Source organism: Quercus robur, chromosome 7, assembly GCF_932294415.1.
Source record: "Quercus robur chromosome 7, dhQueRobu3.1, whole genome shotgun sequence".
Taxonomy (NCBI): Eukaryota; Viridiplantae; Streptophyta; class Magnoliopsida; order Fagales; family Fagaceae; genus Quercus; species Quercus robur.
The window spans coordinates 23,420,804-23,437,390 of NC_065540.1; the positions used below are offsets into that span (position 1 = coordinate 23,420,804).

At 32.1% G+C, this 16,587-nt stretch overlaps 3 protein-coding genes across 3 annotated transcripts in view; 2 read left to right on the forward strand and 1 right to left on the reverse strand.

The window, feature by feature from the left end:
- LOC126692837 (lipid phosphate phosphatase delta-like) overlaps positions 1-16,587 on the forward strand; it is a 74,020-nt gene that overhangs the window by 9,874 nt on the left and 47,559 nt on the right. The gene's annotated exons all lie outside the window — the stretch shown is intronic.
- On the forward strand, positions 10,106-10,624 carry LOC126691188 (disease resistance protein RUN1-like). The gene has a single exon (XM_050386249.1). The coding sequence runs from the start codon at positions 10,106-10,108 to the stop codon at positions 10,622-10,624; it is 519 nt and encodes a 172-aa protein (XP_050242206.1).
- On the reverse strand, positions 13,422-15,158 carry LOC126692838 (uncharacterized). Its single transcript, XM_050388637.1, has 3 exons — positions 14,794-15,158; positions 13,975-14,242; positions 13,422-13,849 (listed from the first exon to the last, which is right to left on the reverse strand). Exons 1-3 carry the CDS (start codon positions 14,985-14,987, stop codon positions 13,448-13,450), a joined length of 864 nt encoding a protein of 287 aa, XP_050244594.1. The 5' UTR covers positions 14,988-15,158; the 3' UTR covers positions 13,422-13,447.

Here is a 16,587-nt window from a genome sequence, read left to right on the forward strand (position 1 = left end):
AATATTTTTATTTATATTTTCTATATATTGCTAAGTATAAATTATAAAATTATGTTTTGAAAATACAATTTTATCATTTTACAACTATAATTAAAATTATATTTTTAAAATACAACTTCACAAAATATATGCAAGACTGTGTGTAACTAATTATATACAACAATAATTAATCTATATTAAAATCTCAATTGTTTTATAGGGCACAACTTCACACTTGTGTTTCATTCGTACACTAAACTAAATAAAGCCATAGTGCTTCTACAGTTCTTATACACACACTTTATCAATGAATGCTGAGTAGGGCCCACTCTCCTCAAAAAGTCCTTCCTATAACTCATAACAAAACGCAGACCCACTTCACATCTAACGTCACTCTCCTCTCCTCTCCTCTTTTCAAAACAAAAAGGAAAAATCCTCCACTCTTTTTTGTTTCTCTCTCTCTATGATCAACCCATGGAAAACTACTCCTTCAGGATCTTCACTTCATACCCTGACTTCGACGAATCCTCACCGGCATGATTCAAGACCGATTTCGACCTGTTTCGGCCATTTCAATCCATTTCGATCTCCAGCTGATATGACCCGATTCGGCCGATACGGTCTAATTTTGGCCGAATCGGTGCAAATTGAAGGCAAATTGGCGTGAATCGAGCCGAGTCAGCGCAAATATGAAAAAAAAAAAAAAAAAAAAAAAAAAAAAGCTTAGACGCGAGATCGAGGCATGGGCAGCCACGTCGAACTCCAGTGCGACACCCTCTACAGTTCTTACACACACACCTTATCAATGAATGCTGAGTAGGACCCATTCTCCTCAAAAAGTCCTTCCTATAACTCATAACAAAACGCACACCCACTTCACATCTGACATCACTCTCCTCTCCTCTCCTCTTTTCAAAACGAAAAAGAAAAATCCTCCACTCTTTTTTGTTTCTCTCTCTCTATGATCAACCCATGGAAAACTACTCCTTCAGGATCTTCACTTCATACCTTGACTCCGGCGAATCCTCATCGGCATGATTCAAGGCCGATTTCGGCTTGTTTTGGCCATTTTAGTCCATTTCGGTCTCTAGTCGATACGACCCAATTCGGTCGATACGGTCTAATTTTGGCCGAATCGGCGCAAATTGAAGCCAAATTAGTGTGAATCGAGCCGAGTCGGTGCGAATATGAAAAAAAAAAAAAAAAAAAAAAAAAAAAAAAAAAAGCTTAGATGCGAGACCGATGCGCGGGCAGCCGCATCGGACTCCAATGCGGCACCCTCCCAGTCGCATTCTTGCTTCATAGGAGTCAACTAGACCATTGAAACATATCCAAGAGAAATTTTTATCAATCAAATGCAAAATTGTAAATTGTCCCCAAAGGAGTACAATATAGATTATTATGTCACTTATCAAAAAAATATATATAGATTACTATGTTCAAGACATAATTCTATTTGACTTATGAAACCCTAATTCTAATTGACTTGTGAAATCTCAATGTTTGATTTATAAAAATGGACTTAGGTTCAGTGCATCTAGTGCATTGGACTTGGTCAACTAGTGACATATGTCTAAAAGTGGACACATGTTATCATCTCAACGGGTCCAGTGCCACTGGAGTCCAACCCTATAAAAAAAACTAACTCTAGGAAATTAATGAATTAATCTAATTAACTTCTAAGACTTAAAATAAAATACAACTTACTTTCAAAGTTAAATAAAAGTAAATTAAAATAAATATTTCTTTGTGCTTTCTACACCATGACCTTACCTTGAGATATGGTGCAAATTATTGTTATAAGTACGTATGCATTTATGATGGCTTTGAAAGCGTGCCAATGACATTTATATTCATTCACTAGAGGAATAAGCATTTGATTTTGCATTAGAATTTGTAACCAACATATGGTTTATAATTTGGATTATGCTTTTTGTGTTTTTCATTGCATCTGAAACAACTTTGCCTTTTCTTATAGCTTGATTAGATGATGGACACTATAATAGGTCCTCATAAATGTCTAATTTAATCATCAATTTTTTCATATAATCAAGCTAAATTTTATTTTCAAATGCTATTACTATGGATCATTTATCACCTTTTGATCCTTTTGTGTATTAACGTTTTTGAGGGAATATCACACATCAATATTTTAATGGGATCAAGGTGGGTCTATTTAATTAGAGGGGGCATCTATGTGTGTATTTGATTTTAATGTTTGAATCTTTAAGGTACCAAGAGAAAAAGTGCAACTACACGAATCGATTTTAGTAGTTCAAAGAGTTTCTTTGCTGATTAGTAGATGTATGATGGTGTAGATCTTTTAGTTTCATCTCAATTCTAACACAAAAAATTTTCACTTTAGATTTCTTTGGTAATCCTATCCATAACCTTCATTTGGCATCCTAATGGCAAGAGTGATGTTTACCATGCTATTTACATGGTGGTGTTGGTTGATCTTTTTGAGAGGATTTAATGTATTTAATTTTGGAGTGTCATTTTTTTTTCTTTCTTTTTGGTTTATACATGACAGGAAGATTATAAAGAATTTAAGGTTTTTTGTAATATATTTGGTCTCTCCCTCTTTTTGTATTTAATTTTGTTTACCTAGGAGGACTTGATGAGTATCATAAGGCATTTCCGCATTTGATATTGGTGTTTTTTTTATTTTTTTATTTAATAATTATAAATTAATTTCTTCAGTTTTTGGACTTTTCCCTCCCACTTGTATGAAAAGAAGTAAGTTGAAGGCTCTTTGCTGAAATTATGAGATAATACCAAATTATGCAAAATTTGAGATAAATATTGTAAATATCCTTATTCCATAATGTACTGTCCTTTGAAATCATTATTGTTAATGATTGACTTGAATTTATGTTCTTATCTTTATAATTGATGGACAATCATAACGGATAGAAGAGAAAGAGGGATCGAAGAAATAACAAGTGGTTTTTACAGTTTTATATTACCGTCGTAGATTCATAGGCAAAGATTTGTGTTCCCATATATACCTTGCTAGCCGATTGATACTATCATACGTTCTGAAGTGTCTACAAAATAGATGTCTACTTTCTCAGTAGCTTTGGAGGCCACATCTATGCTGTATGATGAAGTGTTACAATGACCCTTAATAGGATTTATATAGTAGTAGAGTTTCGGGTTAGTCCTAGATGGGCTTTACTCTAAATTGGGCTACTACTTGGGCCAATACACAACAACTATAATGATATTATCTCTAACATGCCTCCTTAGATACAAGGCGAAAGAATTGAGAATTTTTTTGTTTTTGTTTTTTGGGTTTTTCATTTAAATGTTCATGTGGTAATTTTAATTGTCAAATTTAATTTTATATTATTATTTTAGTAGTTAAGTCAACTTTAAGTATGCCAACAGTGCACACTGTTTGTAGACATTTTCCATTAATAACTTTAACCGTATAGACCAAATTTACTGTAAATTGAAAATAACAAGGGTCAAATTAACTACTACTAAAATGTAGAAACTAAATTAACCATAAACCCAAAATGAAAAAACCAAAATGGTATTTGCACCTAAATTTTTTTGGTAATTGTGTCAATTTGACTATTTTATCTTTATGGTAAGTGCACCTCTTTACTACCGTGTATCTTTGGTGTAGTGGTCACTCTACAAGTATAAATGCTTGTGGGGTGTGAAGGGTAAGAGTCGGAGTTTAAGTTTCTAGGGTGAACTTCATATACATATACATTTAGATTAAGCTATGGTAGAATGTCTATCTTGTATAAAAAATAATAATAATAATAATAAAATTAAAAAAAAAAAAAAAAGGTGTACCTCTTTATGAAAGGGTTTCTATTTAATTAACTTAATGGTTAATATGGGTTTTAAAAGCTGTAACAATGCTATGTGACTTATTTGCCTTTGCACTAAGTTTTAAGAAATTTTTTTCATAAAAAAAATAATTTTTAACAACTTTTAACTAATGCTAACTAAGAAGTATATAATAAGAGTATTAACAAATTCTAAAGAATTGCATTAATAAAAGCTCAATTGCCAAAGATATTAAGAAATTTAAAAGAACACTTATTATTCATTTTAATTTATATTAATCTATATTAGTTAATGTAGAGCATAATTTTTTTTTTTTGTTTTTGTTTTTTTTTTAACAATTAAATTTGGCTCGTGCATATCGTTTGTTCTAGCAAAACTCAATTATAAATGTTTTTAAGCAATTCAAACACTAACTAGGTTAAAACTTAGTGGCCATAAGTTTTGAGAAATTTTTTATAAAAAAAAACTTATAAATTTAAATTATTTATATAACTTATTATTAACTTTTTAGGTTTGATACAAATTTTGTTTTACAAAATGTTCTTTCACCACTTTGCATAAAATAATTTTTGCTCTTTTATTCTTACTTTCTATTTCATTATTTAATTTTAATTATATCATTAATTTTGTATTTTTTTATTAAACCATGCATCACACCAATATATTACTTTTTATTAAATTGTGCATCACATGAATATATTACTGGTTATATACTTATACTTAAAAAATAATTAAGGTGGAATTCTATCACTTATACGAGGGTTGTTAAGGATGGAACATTACTTTCTTATTTGTATAACCCCACCTTAAAAGGAATAAAAGCTTTTTTTTTTTTTTAATGAACAAAAAAGAGAAAAATGGATGCAATTGGAGGTAGCTTTCCTACCTCGGTGTGTGATATTAGTAGCATTCTACCTGCAATTTTTAGTGAGTCAAACCCATATTTGCCGCAACTCTACCAGGATATCATGAAGCACTAAGGGGATGTTTGGTAGGGTGTTTTGAACAACAATTTTCAGTGTTTAAACAACTTTACACATATTTTTAAACATTTTTTCACCCATATGTATTTTCAAAAAATACAAACAACGTTATTAGATTAACATTACCAACGGGCCCTAATTGTTTCGCCAATAGGTGGGCTTCCCATTGCAAAAGACAAAACCAAGGATTTATGACTTGTTGCCCACAAAATAAGGGAAAGCCTAGATAGATTGTTTAATTAACTTGAATAATATACTCTGAACATCACATTTTCAATCACAATATATGCAAAAGCAATAGTGTCTAACATACTACTACCGTAAAATTTTAACTTGTGAACATGAAAATTGGAGATTCCATACTATATATCTCAAAATTATGCCTTTTTTTAAGAAAGAGAGACATTCACTATTAAATCAAAGTAAACTTTGGGTACAAATTGGTGTCTTGACTCTTGAGCCTTATGATAAAAAACAATTATTACAGAGCAAATGCCATAAATAGAAATTCTATTGTATTTATCAAAAAGTAAATTTAAGAGGAAAAAAAGAAAAAAAAGAAAAAAAGAAGAGGGAACCAATTATGAACCCCCCATTCACCGTGTATGACAGATTTTAATTAGAGTGGTGTCCATAGCAAGTCACCTAACTGAACTGATTTTGGTTTTGCTTTGGATTTCTATTCCTACGTAGTTTTACTTTTAGCTGGTTTGTATTCCAATTGCTACCTAGAGTGGTGTCCATAAAAAGTCACCTAACTAATTTAGATTACGCTCCACGTAGTCAACTTTGCAGTACGTTGGGCATTAGCATATGTTTTAGGCTCACTATTCTTTCCTTGAGTGTAACCTTGTTCACGCCTCTTTTTTTTTTTTTTGGCCCTCTGAAAACTCCAAGTCTAGAGGAGTTTGAGTGTTTGGGTGTTTTTGATATACATGTAGATGAAAAAATATGTGAAAAAATGTGTAAGTGTGTTTAAAATGTTCAAAAAGTTGCTTGAAATGGCCTACCAAACAGACCTTAAAACACGAGCCAATAAAACTTAAAAATTTTAGCAGAGGTCATGCGCTCATGCCAGAAACAACAAGAGAGCCCAAACAGAAAAAGACCATATCAAAGGGGTCCAATGGAAAATTTAGAAGTCTCAAGTCTGACACAAATCACAAATGTATCAAACTCGCAAAGAGAAATTATATGGATAGCCCAACAAAGTAGCCCAAGCCTGCAAAGGAGCACTACCCGTAACATTCAAAACCCACAGACTCCAGGAAGGGGAGGGAAAAATCCATAGAAGTAGTTGTTTGCCACACCTTTTGAGTGTTATGTTTGTAGGGAAACACATACACACCAAAAGGATGAAGGTAAGTCGGTCAAAATGTGCATATCAAGTCGATTTACACATTTTTTTAACTGATCACCCACTGAGATAGGAATACAATAAAATCTGCCAGTTCTAACCCAGCTGCCATACTTATCTAATTCCCCCAAAACAACTGTGGCATGCATTGCTTATTTTCCCTCACTCCCTTTAATCTCACTTACTCATTTGACACAATTTGTTTTAAAAGAGGTATTTGAAATTTTGATTTTTTGTGGAAAATCAAGAATCTGGATGAAAAACTGGATTTTTGATTCAAGAAGATGAATTTGAAAATATTTATTTTTTGGTGGAAAACCATGAAACCTGTTGAAAAGCAGAGTTTTAAAAATTCTTCATTTTTGGTGGAAAAATGAAGAAACCGGTTGAAAAGTAGAATTTTTTTACAGAATTTCCTTATTAAAAACAAGGTTTTAAATATTTTTTATTTTTTGGTGGAAAAATCAGGAAACCAATTGAAAAGCAGAATTTTTTTTTTTTTTTTTTTAATTTTTTTTACAGAGTTTTCACATTTAAAAGAATGTTTTGAAATTTTTTATTTTTTGTTGGAAAATTAGGAACTAGTTGAAAAGTGAGCGTTCACAGTTGAAAAGCAGAGTTTTAAAAGTTCTTGATTTTTGTTGGAAAAATGAAGAAACCGGTTGAAAAGTAGAGTTTTTTTTACAGAATTTCCTTATTAAAAACAAGGTTTTAAATATTTTTTATTTTTTGGTGGAAAAATCAAGAAACCAATATTTGAAAAGCGGAATTTTTTTTTTTAAATTTTTTTTACAGAGTTTTCACATTTAAAAGAATGTTTTGAAATTTTTTATTTTTTGTTGGAAAATTAGGAACTAGTTGAAAAGTGAGCGTTCACAGATTCAAACTAGGCTAGTTGTCTGAATACAAGAAAATCAGTCACAGGCTATTTTGTTTTCATTGGATCTTCCTTTGTTCATGGAAAACAAAGAAACAACAAATAGTATCTAGATCTTCTATTGAAATTGAATATATAGCTATGGGAACAACCATGTGAAGTTGTTTGGTTAGTGTCATTGCTAAAGGATTTTCAAATAGAACATTCGCAAGCTATCGTATTGTAATGTGATAGTCAAGCAGCTCTATGCATAGTTGCCAACTTTTTTTTTTTTTTATTGAAATTGTATTTCATGAAAGAACTAAGAACATAGACATTGATTAATTGCCACTTTGTTAGGGAAAAGATTCAAGATCGGCTAATTAAGATCTTCTATGTTTCTACCCAACATCATTTGGCAGACATCTTCATAAAGGCTCTCAAGTTTCCTCAATTTTCTTTTTTGCTTAGTGAGATAAGAGTCATCAACATTTTGCTCCATCTTGAAGGGGAGTGTTGAGAGCTGAAGATCAGCTCAGCACTAAATTCACTCACTCAAGAATATGACTAGAAGCATAGGAATTTTGTACAAAAAACCACATTTAGTTTTGTAAATAATGTATATTATAGCTCGTTAGTAAATGACACATGTTACTATGTTAGTTTCCTATAGGCTACAGTATAGTTAGTGGAGTTGGTTAGATAGCCGATTGAAGTTAGTTAGAGCTGTTAGATTTGTTAACCTGTGCTTCTACTATAAGAACACAGTGATGTAATTTACTCCTAATCTAACACCGAAAATCATTATTCTTATTTTCCTTTCTTTCTAATTGAGATTCAATAAACATAAAGCACATATAATCCAAGAATGAGATTTTTAAATTATTATCTAAATGAAAAATGTTATTAGATCATTTGCTATTATTATATACTTGCATATGTAGATCACCCTTACTTCAAACCATGTATTAGAGTTGCTCCTCTTTGAGACTTTGACTGTACATATCATGGTTGATTGCAGGTCCCAGTTAACATGGTTAAATGCTAGCTTAGCAGCCAATACAACGCATCGACAGGCTGTAAAAGGAGACCTTAACATCTACTAGGTTGCCTCTTCTTCAATAGCTAAGCTAACCCTTTAATCATACAAGACCTTGTAATATTTTGGGATGAACACTTCATTTCTTCACCTTAAGACGGACGCCATTCGCAATATGAAAAGGAATCTCTAGTTGTATACTTGTATTGACTATTGAGGTCATGAAAAATTATGTTTTATATTCTATTTACATATTACATTATAGACTATTTAAATGTTTACAACATTGTATGTTTATATAATTGTGCACACTTTACATGAATAGTAATTATAAACATATTTTATATATATATAGACAAAATTTAGCTATAAAATTGGTTATAGTTTTAGACTAAAATTTACTCAATATCTTTTTATTGGAGGTAAATTTTGACAAATCTACAATTGAATTACATCTTCTTTTTATATTCTCCATACTTGCAAAATTTCTAGAAAATTAAAGGTTAATAGCTATTCCATTAATAAATTATTTAAATTACAAATTTTTGTAATTTAAAATTATGCATAAAATACAAGCTTATAGATCATATAATAAATAATATCAAATTGACACAAAATTTTATGTGTGTACTAAAAGCGTAAAGAACATGCAATTTAACAGTTAGTTTTTCAAATAATGTAGTAATATTTATTTTATTAAGTAAGGTTATAACTTTAAGTTACTACCAATTTTTAGCTAAACTTTTTCCTGAAGTTATTTTCTACCTACTATTCTTCTCCATCGTTAGTATCAATGGTAAAAAGTGAGTCTACTTGCACTTTCTTGCTTAAACCATTAAGGTTAAGGGCCCATTTTGATATAAATTTTGATATAGCCATTTGTTCTTCTTTCATATTTTGATATAGTGCAGTGAGGATCATCTCTCTTTTTATCACAATTAATTCCAATTTCCAGTTCGATTTCATCTATCAAAATTAAGCCCATCAAAATTATTGCACCTTCAAACCCTCATGTGGTGTTGCATACTTGCACCTTCAAATCTTCTGTTTTTTTTTTTTTTTTTTTTTTTTTTTTTACCTCTATTCTAGCATATTCAAAATGGTATACATCAATGCTAACACACACACACACACACACACACACATATATATATATATATATATATATTCGTTGAATTATTGCAATATGGAACATTATTCATGAAAAGGTCAAAATTTTCTGGACTTTTGAGTGTTGGGGAGTGTAGCTTTAGAAAATCATAGAGGGTGTTTGCTACACCATTTCAAACAACAATTTTTAGTTTTTAAACAACATTACATGTATTTTCACACATTTTTTCACCCATACGTATTTTTACACAAGTTTTCAAACAACAAAACACACATTTTTAAGTGCATATATCAAACACTCCCTTAACAGTTTTATATTGTCACACTGAAACTTCTAAGAATATTGCAATTTAAAAAACAATTACAGTCACTTGACTGGTATCGAACGGAGCTCTTCTTTATTGACTATATCAAATCAATTTAAAAAACAATTAGTCACTTGACCGGTATGGGACGGACCTCTTCTATATTGACTATATCAAAGGTATGTAATGAGTGGGGACACCCTCGTTGGAAAATTGCGGAAACTTCGTGGAAGAGGGACGGACCTCTTCTTTATTGACCATATCAAAGGTAAGTAATGAGTTTGGTTAACGCGGTATTGACTGCACCATTGTTCGGTGCTAGTTTTGATATAAATTTTAAACGACTCTTTCAGTATCTATTAGCTTCTTTTCTTCTGTGAGGTCCATCTCTCTTTTTCACAATCAATTCCAAATTTCCAGTCCCATTTCATCTCTCTGTTTCAATTGCAGCACACTTTGTTGAAAATCATCATTCTTTTAACAATTTTTCAATCAAACTCACACATTCAAAGCCTCTCAAATTTGGCACTCTCAACTCATCCACAAATTGCACGCCTTCGCTCATCTCTTATAACTCCCATTTCATCAAATCTTAATTTGATCTTTCTTTCCTTCTTTTGCTCGTCTTTTTACATCCTTTCAATCTTCGGTTAACAGATCATATTGATGGATTTCCCAACTAAAGAAAAATTAACCTCTTCTTCTTCTTCCACTCGCCATTGGAGCTATGATATCTTCTTAAGTTTTAGAGGTGAAGACACTGATTATGGTTTTACAGGCCATTTATACACAGCTTTGTGTGACAATGGCTTAATCACCTTCATTGATAATAATCTTCAAAGGGGAGAAGAAATTTCAATAGAACTTCTTAAAACCATTGAAATGTCAATGATTTCAATTGTTGTATTCTCTGAAAATTATGCATCTTCTATTTGGTGTTTGGACGAACTTGTCAAGATTCTTGAGTGTAGAAATACTGGACGGATTCGGAAGGTTTATCCAATTTTTTACAAAGTGAATCCATCCGAAATTAGAAAACACGAGGGAAAGTTTGGGATGGCACTAGATAACCATGATAAAAAATTCGAAGATGACATGGAGAAGGTTACAAGGTGGAGGGAAACTTTAACTCAAGTAGCAAACTTGTCTGGACATGAATACAAGAATGGGTATGTATTTAATTAACACCTACTCTTGTGTGATACAAACTTTTAATGGTTTTGATAGATGCCATATAAATGCCAAAATATGAAAGAATTATGTGGGGGGGGGGGGGGGGGGGCGTTGCAAATTAGCTATTTTTATAAAAATTTTATGAGGAAAGAAAAACCTTTTTTTTACAGTTTCTTTTTATTTTTTATTTTTTATGAAAGTAATATCATATATATATTTTTAAATAGTTCATTAACAAATGCCTTAAAATATTGAATCCCCTTTTTTTTATCCATTTTTCTAATTACTTTGGTAGTTAAGCTATAAAGGTCAATGATAGCAATAAAATATATTGACTCTGATAATGTTATAAATTAGGGAGACTCTTTGTGTTCTTTTATCTGTAATAACCTTTTAATGGTTTTATTATGACTACTAAATGCCAAATTATGAAAGTATATTTTAAGATAAAACCTAGATAAGGTGCAATATAATTGGTCCTCCACTAGAATTCAAGCACCGAATTATATGAATTTAATTAGTTGTCCTTGAAAAAGAAAATGTTATTTGTGTTTTATTGCTCAATGCAGCATGGATTTCAATTCTATTGGGAAACTTAGGGTGTGTTTGGATAGAACTTATTTTGCTGAAACTGAAAACTGAAAACACTGTAGCAAAATAATTTTTAAATGTATGAATAGTACCGTGGGACCCATTTTTAATGAAAAAGTGGCTGAAAAGTGTAATTTGTGGGTCCGTGAACAGTGCATATGTGCACTGTTCATTGCAGAAAGTCAATATTTGCGGTTACTGTTCATTGAACAGTAACCGCATTACTCCAAAACAAAACGCGTGAAAAAAAAAAAAAAAAAAAAAAAACAGAAACGCAACGCAACTTAAGTCAAACCCAAACACACACTTAGGGTGTGTTTGGATAGAACTTATTTTGCTGAAATTGAAAACTGAAAACACTGTAGCAAAATAATTTTTAAATGTGTGAATAGTACCGTGGGACCCATTTTTAATGAAAAAGTGGCTGAAAAGTGTAATTTGTGGATCCGTGAACAGTGCATATGTGCACTGTTCATTACAGAAAGTCAATATTTGCGGTTACTGTTCATTGAACAGTAACCGCATTACTCCAAAACAAAATGCGTGAAAAAAAAAAAAAAAAAAACAGAAACGCAGGAACAAGAAACGCAACGCAACTTAAGTCGAACCCAAACACACACTTAATATCACAAAAATAGAATACATAAAAAAAAACAATGACATAACTTGGAAAAAATATATAAATAATTGCACAGAACATAGAAATTTCAATCCCACCTGGCTTTTAACTAGTAAAGGATATGATTCTTAATTGTTGTAGGAAATTTCTCAAAAGTTACATTTTCTTACGCTCTCTATCCAAATCTAAAAGTTCTCAACAATAAAACCACATAAGAAAAGATCGTGAATGGAGAACAATAGTAACCATAGGAGCGATGAGATCAATAAAAAAGAAAGTATTTTAGTGAGAAGATTATGGTTTGGTTGCTAGCGAATTCAAGTTTGAATCCAAGCTTTTGTTGTAGTGTGTTTGGCGACGTAGAAAAAAAGTACGCATTACTTTTTTGTGAATGAATTACTTTATTTGCATAACAAACCATACAAATAGCTTAACATCAACAACTAAAAGCTACAACACCCAACAACACAAATAGAGCAAGCAGCAAACTAAATAGCAACTGCAACTAAACTTCCAAATAATCAAACAAGAACCCCAAAACTATGGCTACCATAAAAAATAGAGAAATTCCCAATTAACATAAGACTATTTAGTAACAAAATTTTGACAAATGTGACATTGCCACTGAATATAGGAGCATTTCTTTGAAGCCAAACATAATAAACCATTATAGACCAAGCAAGTTTGTATATGATGCATATAAAACTTTTAACCTTCAACTTATCTGTATCCAACAAAACCACTTAATGCGTGCTAAATTGCTAATACATACCTAGCATTTTATTAGACACCATAACTTAACTTTCTCTGAAAGCCTCTTAGAGGAAGGATACTTAAACTCAACGAACAAGTCATGATTCAGGTAACTTCTACAGAAGATGCATAACATGTCACTTTATCATTTTAACAGCCTATCTCATGTGGAATGTCTAGTTCTCTAAGGGAACTTTAGGAATAATATATGAATGCTAGATCAATTTCTTCTAAATATGATTTAATCTCACTTCGTACTACTCACAACATTCTCAATGCATTATTTATTATTCTTTAATTAGAAGGAAAAAGAAACTGCACCCTAAATGAAATCAAAGCTTGAAGGAAATTAAACAATTACATACCAAATTAAATAGTGATACTCTACATACCATCACCCGACATTCATATATCAAAACAGGAAGATTGGGAAAATAGTAAGAGATCTTATTAAGTCTAGACCTTCAAGTTGATTACAGCTCACCCAATTTCTATATATAACCTCAATATCATCTTGAATCTTCATTCAAGTTGAACTCAAGTATTTCGGTTTTTGGTCAAAAAGTAACAATATACAGATTCAGCATACATTGCAAATGTACATTATAAAAACCATCATAGATTCCAGGACATTTCATTGTTAAGCATTGCATTCACCAAAGCAACAAAAAATGGATATGAAAAACAAAAGCCAAATTGAATATTGAAGGATATCGTACATAAGTACATAACCCAAACATGAAATCAGGAAAGGGAGAACTCAGGCCTTACTTTCAACAACAGAGGCCTTGAGCTGTTTCAAAACAACAGAAATCAGTGTCATTTGGAATCGAGGAAGACCCACAACAACTATTATTGAGGCCCTTGATTTTTCATATAACCTCAACCTCAATGTGATTCTGTTCAGATAGATTTGGTTTATTCAATTGCCCAAGAGATTTAGAAAATAACCACAGTTCCTCAGAACTTTCTTCCGTACATAGGCAATTGAATTCTTGTTTACAACCATTGATGGAAATCTTAACACAACAAATTTTGTCTAGATATGCCTCTGCTGATCGAAAAGCAATACAGATAGCTATTTTTGGAAAATTTTGACCAACCCAGAAAGATAAAGAATTTCCAAAACTCTGATGGTTGAATTTCAAACACTTTGGAATCTCTGTTCCTGGAAGTACAAGATAATCAGGCTCAGAGTCGAAGCACTGAATTAACATGTTGCTTCTTGCACCTTCATGGACTCTATTCGGTAGAATCCCTAGAATTTCTCCAAACTGCTTGCATTAAGCAAATACAAGATATTGAAGTTCAGAAAATCTCATAACTTATTTTGGAAAAGTAACAAAAAGTGATTATTTATTACCTAAACATATTTTGAAAAAGTAACAAAAAATATCACCTGATTCAATAATCTGCTTGATGATTGTGGATCCAACAACGGGCATTTCTTTACCACCACATGTCTTACAGATTGTGGAAGCATTGGAATCTGCCGAAGCTGCTTACAATTTTTGATGTAAATCTTTTCTAATTTAGGAAATCTGCTAATGCTCTCGGGAATACTAACAATATTGGAGTCAAATATATGAAGACATCCCAATTGGGGGAAGTAATGAAAATATAATTCATCACAATAGTTGAGATGCAGAGCTCTCAAGCACAGAAACCTATGAAGCACGGGTGCGTTTCGGGACTCGGGTGCGGGTGCAGGGGTGGGTGCGGGACTCGGCGATTAAAAAATTATTAAAAATATTTTTATTTATATTTTCTATATATTTTTACTATAAAAATATTCTTAAAAAACACATTAATATACTTGATTCTTAAAACAAAGAAAGAAGAAGGCAAAAAACACATCTGAGGTCAGAATTTCGGCTGCTCCGGCGAGTTTTAAGGCCAATTTCGGCCGTTTTCGGCCGATTTCGGCCGTTTCCGGCCTGTTTCGGCCCTATCGGCCGTATCGGTCGCCGGCCGATACGACCCGATATGGACGATACGGCTCGATTCTGGCCGAATCAGCCCGATTCGGCGCGAATCGAAGCCGATTCGGCGCGAATCCAGCCGATTCGGCTCGAATCCGAGAAAAAAAAAAAAAAAAAAAAACTCAGACGCGGCCAGACTCGCGGTCAACCGCGTCGGACGCCGCGTCCCGCGTCGCGCCGCGTCGGACTCGGGTGCGCCACCCTCCCAGCCGCGTCCGTGCTTTCTAGACAGAAACCCATCAAAGGAATTGGCAGTGGGGATATCTATTTCCTTAACCAGTTGCATTTTATTGGGGCTATCCAGAAAATTCCCAAGGTTTTCATTGTTTGATAGCTCTAAGTGGATAAGCCTTTTGGTGAGATGCGTCAACGATAAAGGCCATTCTCTAATGCCACTATTAGTCATAAATAAATCCTCCAAACATTTCATTTCTGGGTGAATACTAGGAAACTTCTCAACTTAGATCAAAACATTTAAGAGATCTCAGCATGAGGCGGCTTGGAAGAATCTCGAGTTTTATGCAGCTATTGAGGTTCCAGATTTCAAGCTTATCAAGACTTCCTACGGACTCATGAACCTCTATTAAATTTTCACAACAAGAAATGTCCAATGTCTTTAAGTTTGGGGCGCACAAGTAAGGTAATTTTGCAATGGATTTACACTCTCTGAAATTGATATTTTTCAAATTTTCAAATACGCAGTCCTATAAAAAAAACAAATAATTAAATTTATTTCAACAAATTTAAAAAATAATATTTAAAGAAAATAAAAGTCATCCTTTCAAATAAATAAATAAAAATTCATAAATACTAATACTCATACCGGCTTGAATAGTTTCTCCAGTCCAATCTTACTATTTGTCATATTGAGCACCACAAGATTCTGAGGGTAAAATTTGATTGGCAATGGAAAATTATATTCTGGCCACTGAAGCAATCTTAACTCATTGGGGAGATATTTAGGCCAAAATGGCCAAATACCACAAATTTTTGAAATATTTTGCAAAAAAACACTGTTTCGGAACCATATAGGGAAATACCACTTTTTATGGAACTCGAGTTTCTTAAACTCGAGTTCCTAGGAGTTTTGCCACCATGGCACTGCTGAGGTAGAAATTGGGCCATTAAAAAAAAATTATGTGGTACTCGAGCATGGTAAACTCGAGTACCATGCAACACAATACTCGAGTATACCAGGCTCGAGTACCATTAAAATGCTGTTTTTACAATTATAACTTTTTTTTTTTTTTTTGTTATTGTTGGGATTATTGACAAATAAACATAAACATAAAAATAAGTATCTTTTTTTATGTTTTTATTTATTTAAATAGAAGCATTGTAAAATATAGAGATTTTAATTTCAAAAAATGAATTAAATTTCTACATTAAGTAAAACTGTTCACTGTTTTCTCATAAAAAAAATTTTCGGGGACGTTGCCCCTGGACCCCCAAGAGGCTTGTCCATGAGCGCTCCGACTTGGGCCTGTCGGCCCAAGCCTCCGCTCCATGGACTAAGCCTTAGAAAATCTTCCATTAAAAACCACACAACATTATTCGAGTCAGGTCGAGTCATCAACATGAATCAAATGATACCCTTAAAGTGTGGATGAAATGTTTTATAATGCTTAAATTTATAAAAGATACTAGTGAAAGTTCCATGCGTTGCATGGCTTTAATCCTGAATTTTCTTTATATATTTTTTTGAGAAATTATAACTAAATGAGTTATCATTACATAATTTTAGAATTATTTTCTAACTAAATGAATGATTATTATAATATAACATGCATAATTTTGAATATTTGTCCTTATATATAATATCTTTAATTAAGATTATCAATAAAAAACCTTTCTAATTTTTTTTTATAACTCCTTATTTATTAATGAAGGAGATGATTTGAACTCAAGCAATTAAATCTTTTATAATACTTGCATATTATTGTTCCTTGCATATGCGTAAGTTGCAACTAAAAAAAAACCACAATCTATTAGTTCTACTAAGGTGAGTTTGGTTCAGCTTTTTCAAACAG